General features: G+C 49.3%; 1 protein-coding gene across 2 annotated transcripts in view; it reads right to left on the minus strand.

Moving 5' to 3' along the window:
• Positions 1-16,762, minus strand: part of LOC134958390 (uncharacterized) — a 308,066-nt gene that overhangs the window by 171,494 nt on the left and 119,810 nt on the right. For both annotated transcript variants that reach the window (XM_063940954.1, XM_063940953.1), the window contains exons 12-13: positions 14,856-14,903; positions 6,299-6,581 (exon numbers count right to left, since the gene is read on the minus strand). In XM_063940954.1, coding sequence (XP_063797024.1) covers positions 6,299-6,581; positions 14,856-14,903 — 331 coding nt within the window. The remainder of the gene's footprint in view (positions 1-6,298; positions 6,582-14,855; positions 14,904-16,762) is intronic.

Raw genomic sequence — 16,762 nt, forward strand, 5'->3', positions numbered from 1 at the left:
GTCTGGATTGGCAGAGTGTAGTACCAAATCCCCAGGCCTATTTGCAGTAAGCAACAACAAATACAAAGCTACACAGTACTGGCTAACTTTCAGGAACTAACTAACCAACAAAGATTCAGCAGCATCTGCTTAACCTGAGAAGAGGGTTTATAAAGCAGGTGCTGTCCACGCCCCACTCAGACCTCACAGACTGTGAGCACAAAAACCATCACCGGATCCCCTGCCGTGCACAGAGCCTGTAACCACTGCACAGCAAAAGACCCGAACCGGAGTATCAGCTGCGCTCAGGTTACTCCGCTAGCACTTGTCTCCCGGTTGCCATGACGACGTGGCAGCACAGGGCAGGAGACCCTAACACAAAGGCATAGAACCTGATGAACGTGTTCACTGAGGGCCACGTAGCTGCCTTGCACAATTGTTCTGGGGACGTGCCACGACAGGCTACCCAAGAAGGTCCAACAGACCGAGTAGAATGGGCTTTGATAGCAGCAGGAGCTGGGAGCCCAGCCTGCGCATAGGCTTGTGCAATCACCATTCTAATCCATCTGGCCAGGGCCTGCTTATTCGCAGGCCAGCCATGTTTGTGAAAAACAAAAAGTCCAAAAAGAGAATCAGACCTCCTGTTGGAGGCAGTCCTCTCAACATAGACACGGAGAGCCCGTACCACATCCAAATATTTTTCTTTGGAGGACAGACCAGAAGAGGTGAAGGCCAGAACCACAATCTCCTGGTTAAGGTGAAAAGATGACACCACCTTAGGCAAATAAGCAGGGCGAGTTCAAAGAACAGCCTGGTCACGGTGAAAAATCAGAAAGGGTGGACGAAAGGATAAAGCGCCTAAGTCCGACACCCTCCTAACAGAGTTAATAGCCAACAGAAAAACAACCTTAAGCATAAGGCATTTAAGGTCCACAGACTCAAGAGGTTCAAATGGAGACTCTTGCAGGGCATTCAATACAACAGACAGATCCCATGGAGCCACAGTAGGGACATAGGGAGGCTGAATCCGTAGAACACCCTGAGTGAAAGTATGAACGTCAGGAAGAGACGCAATATTCCTTTGAAACAACACCGACAAGGCAGATTTATGAACCTGGGGGAGGCCAGACGAAGGCCCAAGTCTAGGCCTTGCTGGAGAAAAGCCAAAAGTCTTGAAGTTTTGAAAGTACACGCGTCATAATTCTTAGCAGCACACCAAGTGAAGTAAGAATTCCAGATCCTGTAATAAATCCGAGCTGAGGCTGGTTTACGGGCTTTCAATATAGTTTGAAAGCCAGACTGGCCAGGTCCGGGTAGGACCAAGGGCCCTGAACGAGGAGGTCTGGGCGTTGAGGAAGTAGAAGAGGACGTTCTGTCGAGAGACCCTGCAGGTCTGAGAACCAACGCCGTCTGGGCCACGCCGGAGCGACTAGAAGTAGTATTCCTCCTTCTTGCTTAAACTTCCATATTACCCTGGGCATGAATGACACTGGAGGGAACACATATGGCAGCCGAAAGTGCCATGGAATTACTAGTGCGTCCATGAACGCCGCTTGAGGTTTCCTTGTCCTTGCACCGAAGACCGGATCCTTGTGATTGTGTCGAGACACCATCAGGTCTACATCTGGTAGGCCCCACTTGTCCACTAGGAGTTGAAAGACTTCGGGATGAAGACTTCACTCTGCGGCATGTACATCCTGACGACTGAGGAAATCCGCTTCTCATTTGAGGACTTACAGAATGAACACTGCCGATATGGCTGGCAGATGGCGTTCCACCCATTGGAGAATTTTTGACACTTCCATCATTGCCATGCGACTTTGAGTGCCGCCTTGATGATTTATGTACACCACCGTAGTGGCATTGTCTGATTGTACTTGAACAGGCCTGTTCTGTACCAGAGGCAGGGCCAGTGTCAATGCATTGAACACTGCCTGCAATTCCAGAACATTTATCGGGAGGAGAGTTTCCTCCTTGGTCCACCGACCCTGGAGAGAGTGTTGCTCCAACACTGCGCCCCAACCCCGCAGACTGGTGTCCGTTGTTAGGAGGACCCAGATGAAGATCCAGAAGGGACGGCCCCTGCTCAACTGTTGGTCCTGTAGCCACCAGCTCAGTGACAGAGAAACCTCCGCAGACGAGATCATTTGAGACCTGATCCGGTGAGGCAGGCCGTCCCACTTGGAAAGGATTAACCTCTGCAGAGGGTGTGAATGAAATTAGGCATACTCTACCATGTCGAAAGCCAACACCATGAGGCCTAGTACTTGCATCGCCGAGTGTATCGACACTCTCTGGCGAGAGAGGAAACATCTGATCCTGTCCTGAAGTTTCAGGACCTTCTCTGGAGACAAGAACAATTGATGGTTGTGTGTGTCCAGCAGTGCCCCCAGGTGCACCATGCTCCGTGCAGGGACCAGTGAGGACTTCTTCCAGTTGATGAGCCACCCGTGGGCTTGTAGGAATTGGACCATCAGTTCCAGATGACTGAGGAGAACCCACGGAGAGTTTGACAGGATCAGCAAGTCGTCCAGATACGGCAGGATCCTGAACCCTGACGGCGGAGAAAGGCCGTCATTACTGCCATGACCTTGGTGAAGATCCAAGGAGCCGTTGTCACTCCAAAAGGCAAGGCTAGGAACTAGAAACAGGGTCTAATAGTAACCCCTTCCTCTTTGAGACAGAGGTACCGGCACAATCACTACAGTATCTAGGAGAGATTGTACAACCAAGTGTAGAGTTTGTGCTTTCAGCGGATCCGAAGGGATAACCGTCGAGCAGAACCGTTGAAGGGGGCATCTCTTGAAAGAGATCGCATACCCGTGAGAGATAATTTCCCGCACCCAGGCATCCGAAGTGGTCCTTAACCATGCCTGGGCGAACTGCAGAAGTCAGCCACCCACCCCGAGGTCCCCCAGGGGTAGGCCCTCCCCGTCATGCTGCAGGCTGATGGGTGGCCCAAGATTGCTTAGACTTGGTCTTGGTGGTTTTGGAAGTACGAGCCTGACCCTTTGCTTAACCTGGCGGTCGAAAGGAACGAAAGTTGGTACTCTTAGCCTTCGGAGCAGAAGGATTAGTACTTGGGAGACATGCAGTCTTGGCTGTTGCCAAGTCAGTCACAATGTTGTTCAAATCCTACCCAAATATAATGTCCCCCTTAAAAGGGAGCACCTCCAATGTCTTTTTGGAGTCCAGGTCCAATTTCCAGGACCTAAACCACTAAATCTGGCGAGCCAGGATAGACGTAGTAAATGCCGTGGCTGCCATTTCACCGGCATCAGATGCCACCTCCTGAATATAGTGAGAGGATGTGGTAATATACGGCAAATATTGTCTGACAGTGTCAGAAAAATGTAGAGGTAGCTCATCCTCAACTGCCTGAACCCATGCTTCAATAGCTTTTGCAGCCCAAGAGGCTGCCATGGTGAGTCTATGTACAGCACCGGTAAGTGTGTAGATAGACTTTAGGCATCCCTCCACACACTTATCCATCGGTTACTTCAGTGAAGTGACAGTGGTGACAGGCAGAGTAGATGACACCACTAAACGGGCGACATGAGAGTCCACCGGCGGTGGAGATTCCCACTTGTTACTCAACTCTGTAGGGATAGTATAACGAGCCAACATCCTCTTAGACAGGGAAAATGTCTTTCCTGGAGATGACCAGGCTTCCTGGCGTATGTCAATTAAGAGGTCAGAATGAGGTAAAACTACTTTAGCAACCTTCTGACATTTAAACTTATCAGGTTTTTTAGACGTAGTAAGAAGATCAGTGTTATCAATCTGGAGAATTAGCTTGATGGCCTCCACTAGTTCAGGAACATCAACCTGAGTTGTAGATTCCTCATCAGAAACAACAATATCAGTATCTGAAGGATCAGTATAATCCCCATCCTCATCTGAAGAATCATCCGAAATTTTAGTGGATTGTGAGGAAGAAATGGCCAGTTTAGAGGACCGTTTGGTCCCAGTAGGGCGAGGGTTAGGTTTGTGTTTAACCAAGGACTGATTTAATTGCTGTAATTGGGTTGACAGAGTATCCGCCCATGGTGGATTACCTACAGGGACAATTTGTGGCTGTAATGGCACAGGAGGTCCCACATGGGGTGTAAGTCATGTTACAAGAATAGTCAGCATATTTGAAAAAGCAGCCCAAGGTGCGTCTTGATTAGCCACAGACTGACTGGAAGGTGCAGGGCACCAATTACCTGAATCCTCAGTTGAAACCTTTTCCTCAGTCGAATCCGTGGCGCCAGCACTGCATGATGCAGGAGCATCTGCGGATTTCCCGCCCTTTGTAACAGACATTATTGGGAATGTAGCTTAAGGGCGCAACAGTACAATATAGCCAGACAAACACAATACCTGCAAAAAACCCACTGTGTTTTGTGGCAGCAAATGCAAAGCACAAACAGAGGATTTAAGCAGTGTGAGGTGACTGAAACACACAGGAAAAACTACAAAACAGTATATCCTGTGGAACACTATATGGTATATGAGACCCTGACGCACAGAATATAGTGATAGCAATATGTGTGATACACAGAATAGAAACTACACAGCAGCTATAGGCACACACAGTCACAGGTACAATGCAGAAATTACATATAACTAATAAAACTGCACTGGACTAGTAAAACTACATATAGAAATGTATATATACAGATATAACAATGCACAGTAAACACTGGATGTATATCACATAATACTTGTACTAAATATTTATATAGAGTGCACTTGTTCTTAACTAACGCTGTCTAAATAACATGTAGAATACTTAAGTGTCCTGTAAATGCACAGTGCTGATGAGACAGGCGGCTTTACAGAGGAGACAGTGCCCAGGATCAGCGCAGCTATGTGAAATGGCACCCAAACGCTGACAGGGAGTGAGGGAGAGAGAGAGATGCAGCTCCAGGGCGGGAACACCTGCTGTAGATGGCGCCTGGAGCTGGGGGAGGGGCTACAGGTCTGCGCCTTATCCCCTCTGCTGGACTTCACCACAGAATGTCAACATGACATACACTGCAACTAGTGCTTGTGCTGCGTCCCTTGAAGTCTTCTAAAAAAAAAAAAAAAGCTCTTTTCAGGGCTGCCTAGCGCAACCCCATCTGTTAGCTGACTGCACTGCAGGCACCAACTTACAAACTGAACTCCAGTACCTGGAGGTGGGGCTATAGTGGAGGCGGTGCAGTGCATCCTGGGAACAGTCAAAGCTTTAGCCTGTTGGTACCTCGGATCAAGATTCAACTCTACACCCCTGATTTTATTCCCCGTGGAGTCCAGTGTACCCAACTGCAGAAATATTAGCACATCTCTTGTCTTTACTGAAAGCTTTTTTTGGCTAATGCCAATGGCTTTAGTATGCAAATGAGTGGGAGGAGTCAGATCCTGCACCTCTTTTATTAGTGTCACTGTATTCTCCTCTTTCCCTCTATAAATCACATCCATCTGTACAAATTCTTATTTAATAATTTAAAGGGGATGCAGTCAATTAATCTACAATCAAAATCCAGACAAGCATTAACCGATGGTCAAAATCCCGACAAGGTCAACATACAGACATGGTCAAAATACTGACATTTAAAATACCGACAAGGTCAAAATACCGACATTTAAAATTTCGACAGGTCAAAAAATCGACATAAGTTTTTCATGATTTTTACATTGAAACTGACTTATTCATACTTCATCCCAGTGGACCTGGAGGGTGAATATAACAGTATGCCGAGCACAGCGAGCCATGTGAGTGGACATGGTACACTTATATGGTGTCCATGTCGACCTATGTCGACATACACAACAAAAAAACAGTAAAAAACCTGCGTTGACTTTTTGACCTGTCGACAATTTAAATGTTGGTGTTTTGACCTTGTCAGTATTTTAAATGTCGGTATTTTGACCGTCAGGATTTTTATTGTAGGAATTTCATACTAAACCCATTTAAAGCCACCATACCATTATTTTATGTTTAGAGGACAGGACTGGCCAACCTGTGGCTCTTCAGTGAAACTACACACACCAACGTGTCCTGCAACAGTTTTAGCATTCCTTAATAACAAAATTGTGGCGAGGAATGCTGGGACTTGTAGTTTCACAACAGCTGGAAACACAGGTTCGCTAGGCCTAGGAAATGACACCATGACCAGCATAATAAATGTTTAATTTAACTATTACAATACAGAATGAAACCATAAAGATAATGAATAAAATACTGTTTACAAAAAATTATATAATTTTATGCAACATACTCCCTTTTCAACATAACAAGTAAGCACTGCAATTATGTTCATCAAGAGACCATAGTAAAATATTTCCTTACATGGCGTAATGCTCCCAGTCAGAGGCATTGTGTCCTACACGAATCTCCGCCCCATCAAGATCAGACGGGCAACAGTCACCCCTGTTAGTCAGTGCGACGGAGTGGATTTTGTAGGTGGACTTTAATTCCGCTGTCCACCATGGTTGGTATTGCTCATCAGTCACAGCACATGGCGATGGTGGATCCTGGTGAGCTAATGACCCATCAATAGCATTCCTTGCAAACCCTTGGCCATATGTGCTTGATTGGGATGCCTTCAGCTGTGTGATTTTTGGCACCGCAACTGAAATACATGAACTGACTCCATCAGCATAAATCCATGTATGGTATGAGAAACATATACCTTAGAAGACTCAACAAACTAAGACACAGAAATTACTAATCAGTGACGTTTCTTGGACTGGGGGAGCCATGCGACTTTATTTCCATCCAAGGATGCACTGCACCACCTCCTCTATAGCCCCGCCTCCAGGCACTGGAGCTCAGTTTCGTTAACCAGTCCAATGCAGTAGCAGGTAAGAGAGATGGCAGATGTTAGTCACATAGAACCACATTCTCATGACAGGAGAAGGGGCTAGCAGCTAATGCCATACAAACCCAAAGAAGCTAAGTGTAAGACATTGAAGGTCCACAGACTCAAGAGGTTCGAATGGAGACTCTTGAAGGGCATTCAAAACAACAGACAGATCCCATGGAGCCACAGGAGGGACATAGGGAGGCTGAATCCGTAAAACACCCAGAGCGTATGAACGTCAGGAATAGACACAGGTTTTCTTTGAAACCACACCGACAAGGCAGATATGTGAACCTTGAGGGAGACCAGACGAAGACCTAAGTCTAGGCCTTGTTTCAGAAAAGCCAAAAGTCTGGAAGTACTGAATTTGTACACATCATAATTCTGCCACCAAGTGAAGTAAGAATTCCAGACCCTATAATAAATCCGAGCTGAAGCCTGTTTACGGGCTTTTAATTTAGTTTGGAGTGACGCTTCAAGAGCCACACCGTCAAAGCCACTCTGGCCAAGTCCGGGTAGACACAAGGGCCCTGAACGAGGAGGTCTGGGCATTGAGGAAGTAGAAGAGGACGTTCGAACGATAGACCCTGGAGGTCTAATGCCATCTGGGCCACGCTGGAGCGACTAGAATTTGTATTCATCCTTCTTGCTTGAACTTCTGTAGAACCATGGGCAGGAGTGACACAGGAGGGAACACGTATGGCAGCCGAAAGTTCCATGGAATTTCCAGTACATCCACGAACGCAGCTTGAGGATCCATTGTTCTTGGTCTGAAGACCGGTACCTTGTGATTGTGTCAAGATGCCATCAGGTCCACATCTGGTAGGCCCCACCTGTCCATTAAGAGTTGAAAGACTTCCGGATGACTCCACTCTCCAGCATGAACGTCCTGACGACTGAGGAAATCCGCTTCCCAGTTGAGGACTGCTGATATTGCTGGCAGATGGCGTTCCGCCCAATGGAGTATTTTTGATACTTCCACCATTGACATGCGGCTTTGAGTGCCGCCATGATGATTTATGTACACCACGGTGGTGTTATTGGCTGATTGTACTTGAACAGGCCTGTTCTGTACAAGTGGCAGGGCAAGTGTCAACGCATTGAACACTGCCTGCAATTCCAGAATGTTTATCAGGAGGAGAGTTTCCTCCCTGGTCCACCGACCCTGGAGAGAGTGTTGCTCCAACACTGCACCCCAACCCCGCAGGCTGGCATCCGTCGTTAGGAGGATCCAGTTGGAAATCCAGAAGGGATAGCCCCTGCTCAACTGTTGATACTGTAGCCACCAGCTCAGTGACAGACAAATCTCCGGAGTCAAGGAAATCATTTGAGACCTGATCCGATGAGGCAGGCCATCCCACTTGGAAAGGATTAACCTCTGCAGAGGGTGTGTTTGAAATTGGGCGTACTCTACCATGTCGAAAGCCAACACCATGAGGCCTAGTACTTGCATCGCCGAGTGTATCGACACTCTCTGGCGAGAGAGAAAGCATCTGATCCTGTCCTGAAGTTTCAGGACCTTCTCTGGAGACAAGAACAATCAATGGTTGTGTGTGTCCAGCAGTGCCCCCAGGTGCACCATGCTCCGAGCAGGGACCAGCGAGGACTGCTTCCAGTTGATGAGCCACCCGTGGACTTGTAGGAATTGGACCGTCAGTTCCAGGTGACTGAGGAGAACCTACGGAGAGTTTGACAGGATCAGCAAGTCATCCAGATACGGCAGGATCCTGAACCCTGACGGTGGAGAAAGGCCGTCATTACTGCCATGACCTTGGTGAAGATCCAAGGAGCCGTTGTCACTCCAAAAGGTAAGGCTAGGAATTGATAATGTAGATTGCCAATAGCAAACCGCAGATATTGCTGATGCAACATGGCAATAGGTATGTGCAGGTAAGCATCCTGTATGTCCAGGGATACCATATAGTCCTTGGGCCCCATGACCAGTACAATAGAGCGCAGAGTTTCCATATGGAATTTGGATACCCTCACAAATTTGTTCAAAGATTTGAGGTTGTGTATCAGCCGGAAGGACCCATTCGGTTTGGGAAATAGAAACAGAGTCGAATAGTATCCTCTGCCTCTCTGAGACAGAGGTACCAGCACCACCACTCCTGTGTCCAGGAGTGATTGTACAACTAGGTGTAGAGTTTGCGCTTTCAGGTGAACTGCAGAAGTCGGCCTGCCACCCTGCGGTCCCCAAGAGAGAGGCCCGCCTAATCATGCAGCAGGCTTGTCTTGTTTGAAAGCAGGCTGACGGAAGGCCCAGGATCATTTAGGTTTGGACTTAGTGGTTTTGGAAGCACGAGCCTGTCTCGGGTACATCTGAACTTTTGTTTTTCCTGGAGGTTGAAAGGAACGAAAGGTGGTACTCTTAGCCTTCGGAGCAGAAGGATTAGTACTTGGGAGAAATGCAGTCTTAGCAGATGCTAAGTCAGTCATAATCTTGTTCAGATCCTCTCCAGCACCTCCAAGGTCTTTTTAGAGTCCAGGTCCACCATACAGGACCTTAACCACATTATACAGTATGACAAGCCAGGATAGACATAGTAGACGCCTTGGCCGCCATAACACCTGCATCAGAGGCCGCCTCCTGAATATAGTGGGAGGCTGTGATAATATAAGATAGATATTGTCTGGCAGTGTCTGAGAAATCCTGAGGCAGCTCATCCTCAATTGCCTGAACCCATGCTTCAATTCCTTTTGCAGCTCAAGAGGCTGCCATGGTGGGTCTATGTACAACACCTGTAAGTGTGTAGATAGACTTTAGGCATCCCTTCACACGCTTATCCGTCGGTTCCTTCAGTGAGGTGACGGTGGTGACAGGCAGAGTAGATGACACCACAAGACGGGTGACATGCGAGTCCACCGGCGGTGGAGTTTCCCACTTGTTACTCAACTCCGCAGGGATAGGATAACGAGCTAGCATCTTTTTAGACAGGGAAAAATTTTTTCCTAGGGACGCCCAGGATTCCTGAAGTATGTCAATTAAATGGTCAGAATGTGGTATGACTACTTTAGCAACCTTCTGACATTTGAATTGATCAGGTTTCTTAGACATAGGAGTGGGCTCAATCTCATCCTCTATTTGGAGGAAGAGCTTAATAGCCTCCACTAGGTCAGGAACATCAACCTGTGTTGTAGATTCCTCATCAGAAGCGACTGTATCGGATCAGTATATTCCCCATCTTCATCAGAAGAATTATCTAAAATATTAGTGGAATGTGAGGAAGAAATGGCCCGTTTAGAGGACCCCTTGGCCCCTGAGGGGGAGGGGTAGTTTTTTGAGCAATCAAAGATTGATATAATTTTTGCCCCTGGGTACATAGCGAATCCGCCCATGGCGCGTTCATCACAGGGACAACATGCGGCTGTAATGGCACAGGAGGTCCCACAGGGGGAGTAAGACGCATTACCAGTGTAGTCAGCATATTTGAAAATGCTGCCTAAGGTGGTTCCTGATTTGCCACAGGTGCTACGGGCTGACTAGGAGATGCATGGCACTCAGTGCCTGAACTAGCAGTTAAAACTTCCCCTTCAGGTAAATCTGTGGAGCCAGCACTGCATGATGCAGGAGTGTCCACGGATTTCCCGCCCTGTGTGGCAGACATTATATGGAATGTAGCCTCAGAGCGTGACAGTACAGTATAGCCAGAAAAACACAATACCTGCAAATAACCCCCTGTGTTATGTGACCGTAAATACAGAGCACAAACAGAGGATTTAAGTGGTATGAGGTGACTGAAACACATAGAAAAATACAAAACAGTATATCCTGTGTAGCACTATATATATATGAAACCCTGATGCACCTAGCCCCCCAGGGTACAGAATATAGTGATACAAGATGTGTGATACACAAGAATGGAATCCACACAGCAGCAGGGCAGGATTAAGGTTTGTGGGGGCCCCTGGGCAACAAATTTGTGGGGCCCCCACACACTGTCCTCACAACTGCAAAAAAAACATTGGAGTAGGAGTACAGCATTTACCTGTCTCCTCTCCGTCCTCCTCGGCAGCTGAGCTGTTCCTTTACTGCTGTGGCCGCCGAGGAGCTTCACTCACATCTGTTATGTTCTACACACTTGGAACCCAAGAGATTGGGTGGCAATAGAAGAGTTCCGAGTACAGATACGTGAAGCTGCGGTAGAACTGAGATATGCAGCTACCCCTACCAAAAATCCCTGACTCCGTTGTCCTTCACAGTGGTCGATTAACGCCTGCAAGACTATGGTTTCTTGTGCCCACGGCAGCCGCGTTTGAATGGGCGAATTAGGTCCGCCCGGACTCCGATGCCCCCCGGTCTTAATAGGTGACAAGGCGTTAACCAAGACAAAGAGAACAAGGGGTGAACTAACTAAGACAGACACTACAATGAAGGAGAAGACTGTCACGTCTGAGGATTCTTGTGGACCCGGATTTGGAGAAGATGATTCTGGTGCACATGGATCTCTAAATAACAAGTGAGCGGGACGGATGAAGGTCTTGCGCATTTATTACTTGGAGAAGTTTAGCAGGTTTCGCCAAAGACAGTTGAATAGAGACACGACTGAAGGTTCGCTGAAGATACCGGAACTGTGACCCAGAACTTAATGGAGGAATCCCGAAGGCTGGTTACCGTGGCGCATGGAACAGGTAGCCTGGTAGGACATGGGAACAGAGTCGTCAGTCTGCGTAAGACTGTAACAGGCGGCTCGGGCAGTTTTGCGGTAAGCAGGAACCAAACACTGGAGACGCTGTGGGAGCACAGAGAACTAGCTTCACAGATACTGTGAAAGACGTTGCACTGGCAAATTCCCTCCTCCAGTCCTTCCTGTCTTATAGCAGCTGCTCAGAGCTAATTGGTCACAGGAAGGTGATAAATAGGCGAAGTGTGGGCAAGACAGGCTTTTTGCACACATCCAAGATGGCGCCGCCAGAACCGGCCGCCGGGAACACAGTCCAGCCTGATCACAGAAGCCCTGGCTCCACAGCAACACGGCTCACCCCGTCGGAGGAACATGTGCAGAGCCTCCATCCAGTGCCCCTGACTGACCTCCAGGCGCAGCCAGCACGACACCAGCAGCCCACACCTCCCCCAGCTGGACCCCTCCAGAGGGACCGGACAGGTAAGAGCTGGCTCCCCTGCACAGTCTCCCGCCGTACCGTGACAAAGACCACAGAAAATAAATAACTAGTTTAAGTGCGGCGCGGCCGCCAAGAAAAACAGTAAACCAAAGTAACGCTGCCCAAGTGCCGAATACGAACTCGTTGTAGTACCAGGATCCCAAGGCTCAAGATACAAGATCACTCGGCTGGAAGACAGGAATTGATCCCCAGGACCAGACTCAGGAAAACAGGACACAGGATGCTGGAACGTACAGGCTGTAAGCATGAACACTACAGAGGCAGGTGCAGGCTCCACAGGAAGCTATCACCGGTGAGGCTGCACCGTTCTGGCTCCCATAAAAAGGTCCTGCTGACCAATCATGGGAGAGCCAGTCAGGCCAGCCCCCGGACCCTAATAGCCCCAGCTGTAGCATGGCACGCTGAGCGCAGCGTCCCGGCTGCTTAGTAACAGCTGGAACCGAAGTGCAGGGAAGCCGCCTGGCGTCCCCGGTTGCTAAGCAACCGGCTGGAGACTGGACGCTCAGTGGCGGAAGTGATGCGCCGGCCCCGTTGCCTAGCAACGGCCAGGAGCCAGCGCGTCCCACTACACCCACCACCGCTAACAACAGCAGTGTGAAGTCTTGTGAGATAATGTCAAATCTCACGAGACTTCACACTGCAGTGAGTGAAGCTCCTCGGCAGCCGCAGCTGTATTGGAACGTCTCAGCTGCCGAGGAGGACGGAGAGGAGACAGGTAAATGCTGTACTCCTACTCCGATGATTTTTTGCAGTTGTGAGGACAGTGTATGGGGGCCCCACTTGTGTGGTGCCCCCGGGACGACCGCCCCTTCCGCCCATACTTGCCTACCCTCCCGGAATGGCCGGGAGGCTCACGAAAATTGGGTGACCCTCCCGGCCCCCCGGAAGAGCAGGCAAGTCTCCCGATTACAGGGGTCCCCCCTGCCCGGCTGCCCACTTAGCGAGTGAAGTGGGCGGTCCGGGCAGGCGATGACGTGATTCTTGTTGAATCGTGTCATGCAAGCCACGCCCCCCACTGTATAATGCCGGTAATTGCGGCATTACACAGTGGGGGGCCTGGCTTGCATGACGCGATCCAGCAGCCACGCCCCATCCCTCCTCTGGTCCGCCTCCGGACCGCCCCCGTGCAACCTACGGACCGCCCCCCTCCTCACATCAGCTCACTGCCCGCCCTCCTGCTGAGCCGACTGGCTGCTCTCTCCCGGAGAGAGCAGCCCAAAAGTCGGCAACTATGCTTCCGACCCGCCGTTAATCCGGCTCTGCACAGCAGCTACAGGCACACTCAATCACAGGTACAATGCAGAAGTTATTACAGATAAACTGCACTGGACTAGTATAATTACATATAGATATGTATGTATAGAGATATTACAATGCACAGTAAATACTGGATGTATATCACAGAATACTTGTACTAAATATTCAGATAGCAGTACACTTGTTCTTAACTAACACTGTCTAAAATGACATGTAGAATACTTAAGTGTCTGTAAAAGCACAGCGCTGATGAGACAGGCGGCTTTACAGAGGAGACAGAGCCCTGCAGTCCCGGAGATCAGCCCAGCTAGTAGTGAAGATGGCGCCAAAATCTCTGTCAGGGAGTGAGGGAGAAGGAAATGCAGCTCCAGGGCGGGTACACCAGCAGTAGATGGTGCTCAGTGCTGGGGGAGGGGCTACAGGTCAGCGCCTTATCCCCTATGCTGGGCCTCACCACCGGGTACTGTGGAGCCTATATGAAATGGACTTCAGTAAATCCGACCTGTGCTCCCTGCCCTGGTGGATATAGTGGGGTCCCTGTGCAGTACAGTGTCCACGCCAGCAGCGCGGTCCGTCTCCTAGGACCGCGACAGGATCACGATTACCGGCGGGTCCCACCTGGGGGACCCTCTTACGTCCTACTTGATGTGCAGCCACGCAATCCTGGAGAGCGGCAGCAGCAGTGTGCCTGATGACCGGTGCGCCTCCGCTGCAAGTACCCGGGAACCTGGCAGTGGGAGTACGCAGCGCTGCTGGGGGAGGTGATGGAGCCGCAGCACAGAATGTCAGAATTACATAACCAATGCTGTGTCCCTTGAAGTCTTCCTAAAAATCTCTTTTCAGGGATGCCTAGAGCAGCCCCACCTGTTAGCTGCCTGCACTGCAGGCACCAACTTACAAACGGAAGTCCAGTACTTGGAGGTGGGGCTATAGAGGAGGCGGTGCAGTGCATCCTGGGAACAGTCAAAGCTTTAGCCTGTTGGTGACTCGAATCAAGATTCAACTCTACACCCCAATGTTATTCCCTGTGGAATACCAGTGTACCCCACTGCAGAAACAAACAATTTGTGCACTATACAATGCTGTCATAGAGCATTCAGTATTGTACATCTGAATGCATGGACAGTGTTTATTGATGTAAGATTTGGATGAGAAGATACTGTGTCTGATTATACATCAGAAAACCCTGAAACATGCACACAGGTTAATCACCATCCTTTACTGTCCACAGAGTGAATGGAAAAGCAGTAGGAGAGTTTGACTTCAGCAGAAAGGGGCACATATTATACGGTCAGAGTTTACCGGAGGTGTGGGTTGCCAGTCAATCTCAGACGCTTTTTTAAAGGGGCAATCATTTACAAGGTAAAACCATGGCTTGTACACGCTTGAGTTCCCCCGGCGTCCTGCAACTTCAGCAAACTTTGACATTATTACATATGACCAAAAGAGTTGACATAGGAGTTTAGAGATGAATGGTCATTGGTGGGATACTTCCCTTCAGTGAATCAACATCCCCACCTGATTGGCCAAAGGTTATATCTGAAATGACTAAATCAACTGTAGCTAATGTGATAACGTTTGTCAAGTTGTTTTCAATCCAGCACCTGCTGTATGGCCCCAGGAACATATAATATAAAGACATATTACAAAAACACACAGTACCTGCATTTAGAGTTTTCTGTGTCTTTTCTGGTTCAGTAATTTGTGTGTCTATGGAAAAAAGTGTTGAAATGACATGAAACAAGCAGTATACGTTTTTATTACATGCATTCATCCTTATGGTTTGTAAAAATAATGTACATTGGGCCTAATTCAGATCTGATCGTAGATGTGCCAAATTTAGCACATCTATGATCAGTTTCACAGACATGCGGGAGACGCCCAACACAGGGCTAGTCCGCCCCGCATGTCAGGCACGACCCCCCGCACAGGTACAAAAGCATTGCATGGCGGCGATGCTTTTGTACCTGACGAGTAGCTCTCAGCCAGTGCAGCACCTGCGCGCTGGCAGGCCGCTACCCGCCATGTCCCAGGTTGCAGCAACTGCGTGTAACATCCCCCAGCCACCACAGCCCGCCCCCATCGGTCCGGACACACCTCTGTTGTCCAAACCGCGTCCCGCCAACGGAGTTCTAACGCCGCTGGCACACCCCCTCCCGCCCCACGATCTCTCCTGCCTGTCAGTCAGGCAGAGGCAATCGCACCAGTGAGATATTAATAGTATGTCACCTGGTTCCCAGGCTGCGTGTGCGCACTTCACAAAGTAATTCAGACGGCGATCGCTGCAGCAATACAGTCTGAATTACCCCCATTGTAATTATCACTATTTACAGATAGAGCCATCTTATGTTACTTTTAGATGGCAAAAAATATCCTTTTCAAATTTTCAATTTATTGACTCAATATTGTAACATACTCCACAGAAAATAAAAGTACCGTATATACTCGAGTATAAGTCGACCCGAATATAAGCCGAGGCACCTAATTTTACCACAAAAACCTGGGAAAACTTATTGACTCGAGTATAAGCCTAGGGTGGGAAATGCAGCTCTAGCTGTACACAGCCCTCATACTGCCAGATATGCCCCCACAGTGCCAGATATGCCCCCATGCTTCCAGATATGCCCCACAGTGCCAGATGTGCCCTCATGCTTCCAGATATGCCCCACAGTGCCAGATATGCCCTCATGCTTCCAGATATGCCCCACAGTGCCAGATATGCCCCCATGCTTCCAGATATGCCCCACAGTGCCAGATATGCCCCCATGCTTCCAGATATGCCCCACAGTGCCAGATATGCCCTCATGCTTCCAGATATGCCCCACAGTGCCAGATGTGCCCTCATGCTTCCAGATATGCCCCACAGTGCCAGATGTGCCCTCATGCTTCCAGATATGCCCCATAGTGCCAGATGTGCCCTCATGCTTCCAGATATGCCCCACAGTGCCAGATGTGCCCTCATGCTGCCAGATATGCCCCACAGTGCCAGATATGCCCTCATGCTTCCAGATATGCCCCATAGTGCCAGATGTGCCCTCATGCTGCCAGATATGCCCCCACAGTGCCAGATGTGCCCTCATGCTTCCAGATATGCCCCATAGTGCCAGATGTGCCCTCATGCTGCCAGATATGCCCCCACAGTGCCAGATGTGCCCTCATGCTGCCAGATATGCCCCACAGTGCCAGATGTGCCCTCATGCTGCCAGATATGCCCCACAGTGCCAGATATGCCCTCATGCTTCTAGGTATGCCCCACAGTGCCAGATATGCCCTCATGCTTCCAGGTATGCCCCACAGTGCCAGATATGCCCTCATGCTTCCAGGTATGCCCCACAGTGCCAGATATGCCCTCATGCTGCCAGATATGCCCCACAGTGCCAGATATGCCCTCATGCTGCCAGATGTGCCCCACAGTGCCAGATATGCCCTCATGCTGCCAGATATGCTCCACAGTGCCAGATATGCCCTCATGCTGCCAGATATGCTCCACAGTGCCAGATGTGCCCCACAGTGCCAGATATGCCCTCATGCTTCCAGATATGCTCCACAGTGCCAGATATGCCCCACAG

The sequence above is a fragment of the Pseudophryne corroboree genome, chromosome 9 (genome assembly GCF_028390025.1).
Source record: "Pseudophryne corroboree isolate aPseCor3 chromosome 9, aPseCor3.hap2, whole genome shotgun sequence".
NCBI classification, from domain to species: Eukaryota; Metazoa; Chordata; class Amphibia; order Anura; family Myobatrachidae; genus Pseudophryne; species Pseudophryne corroboree.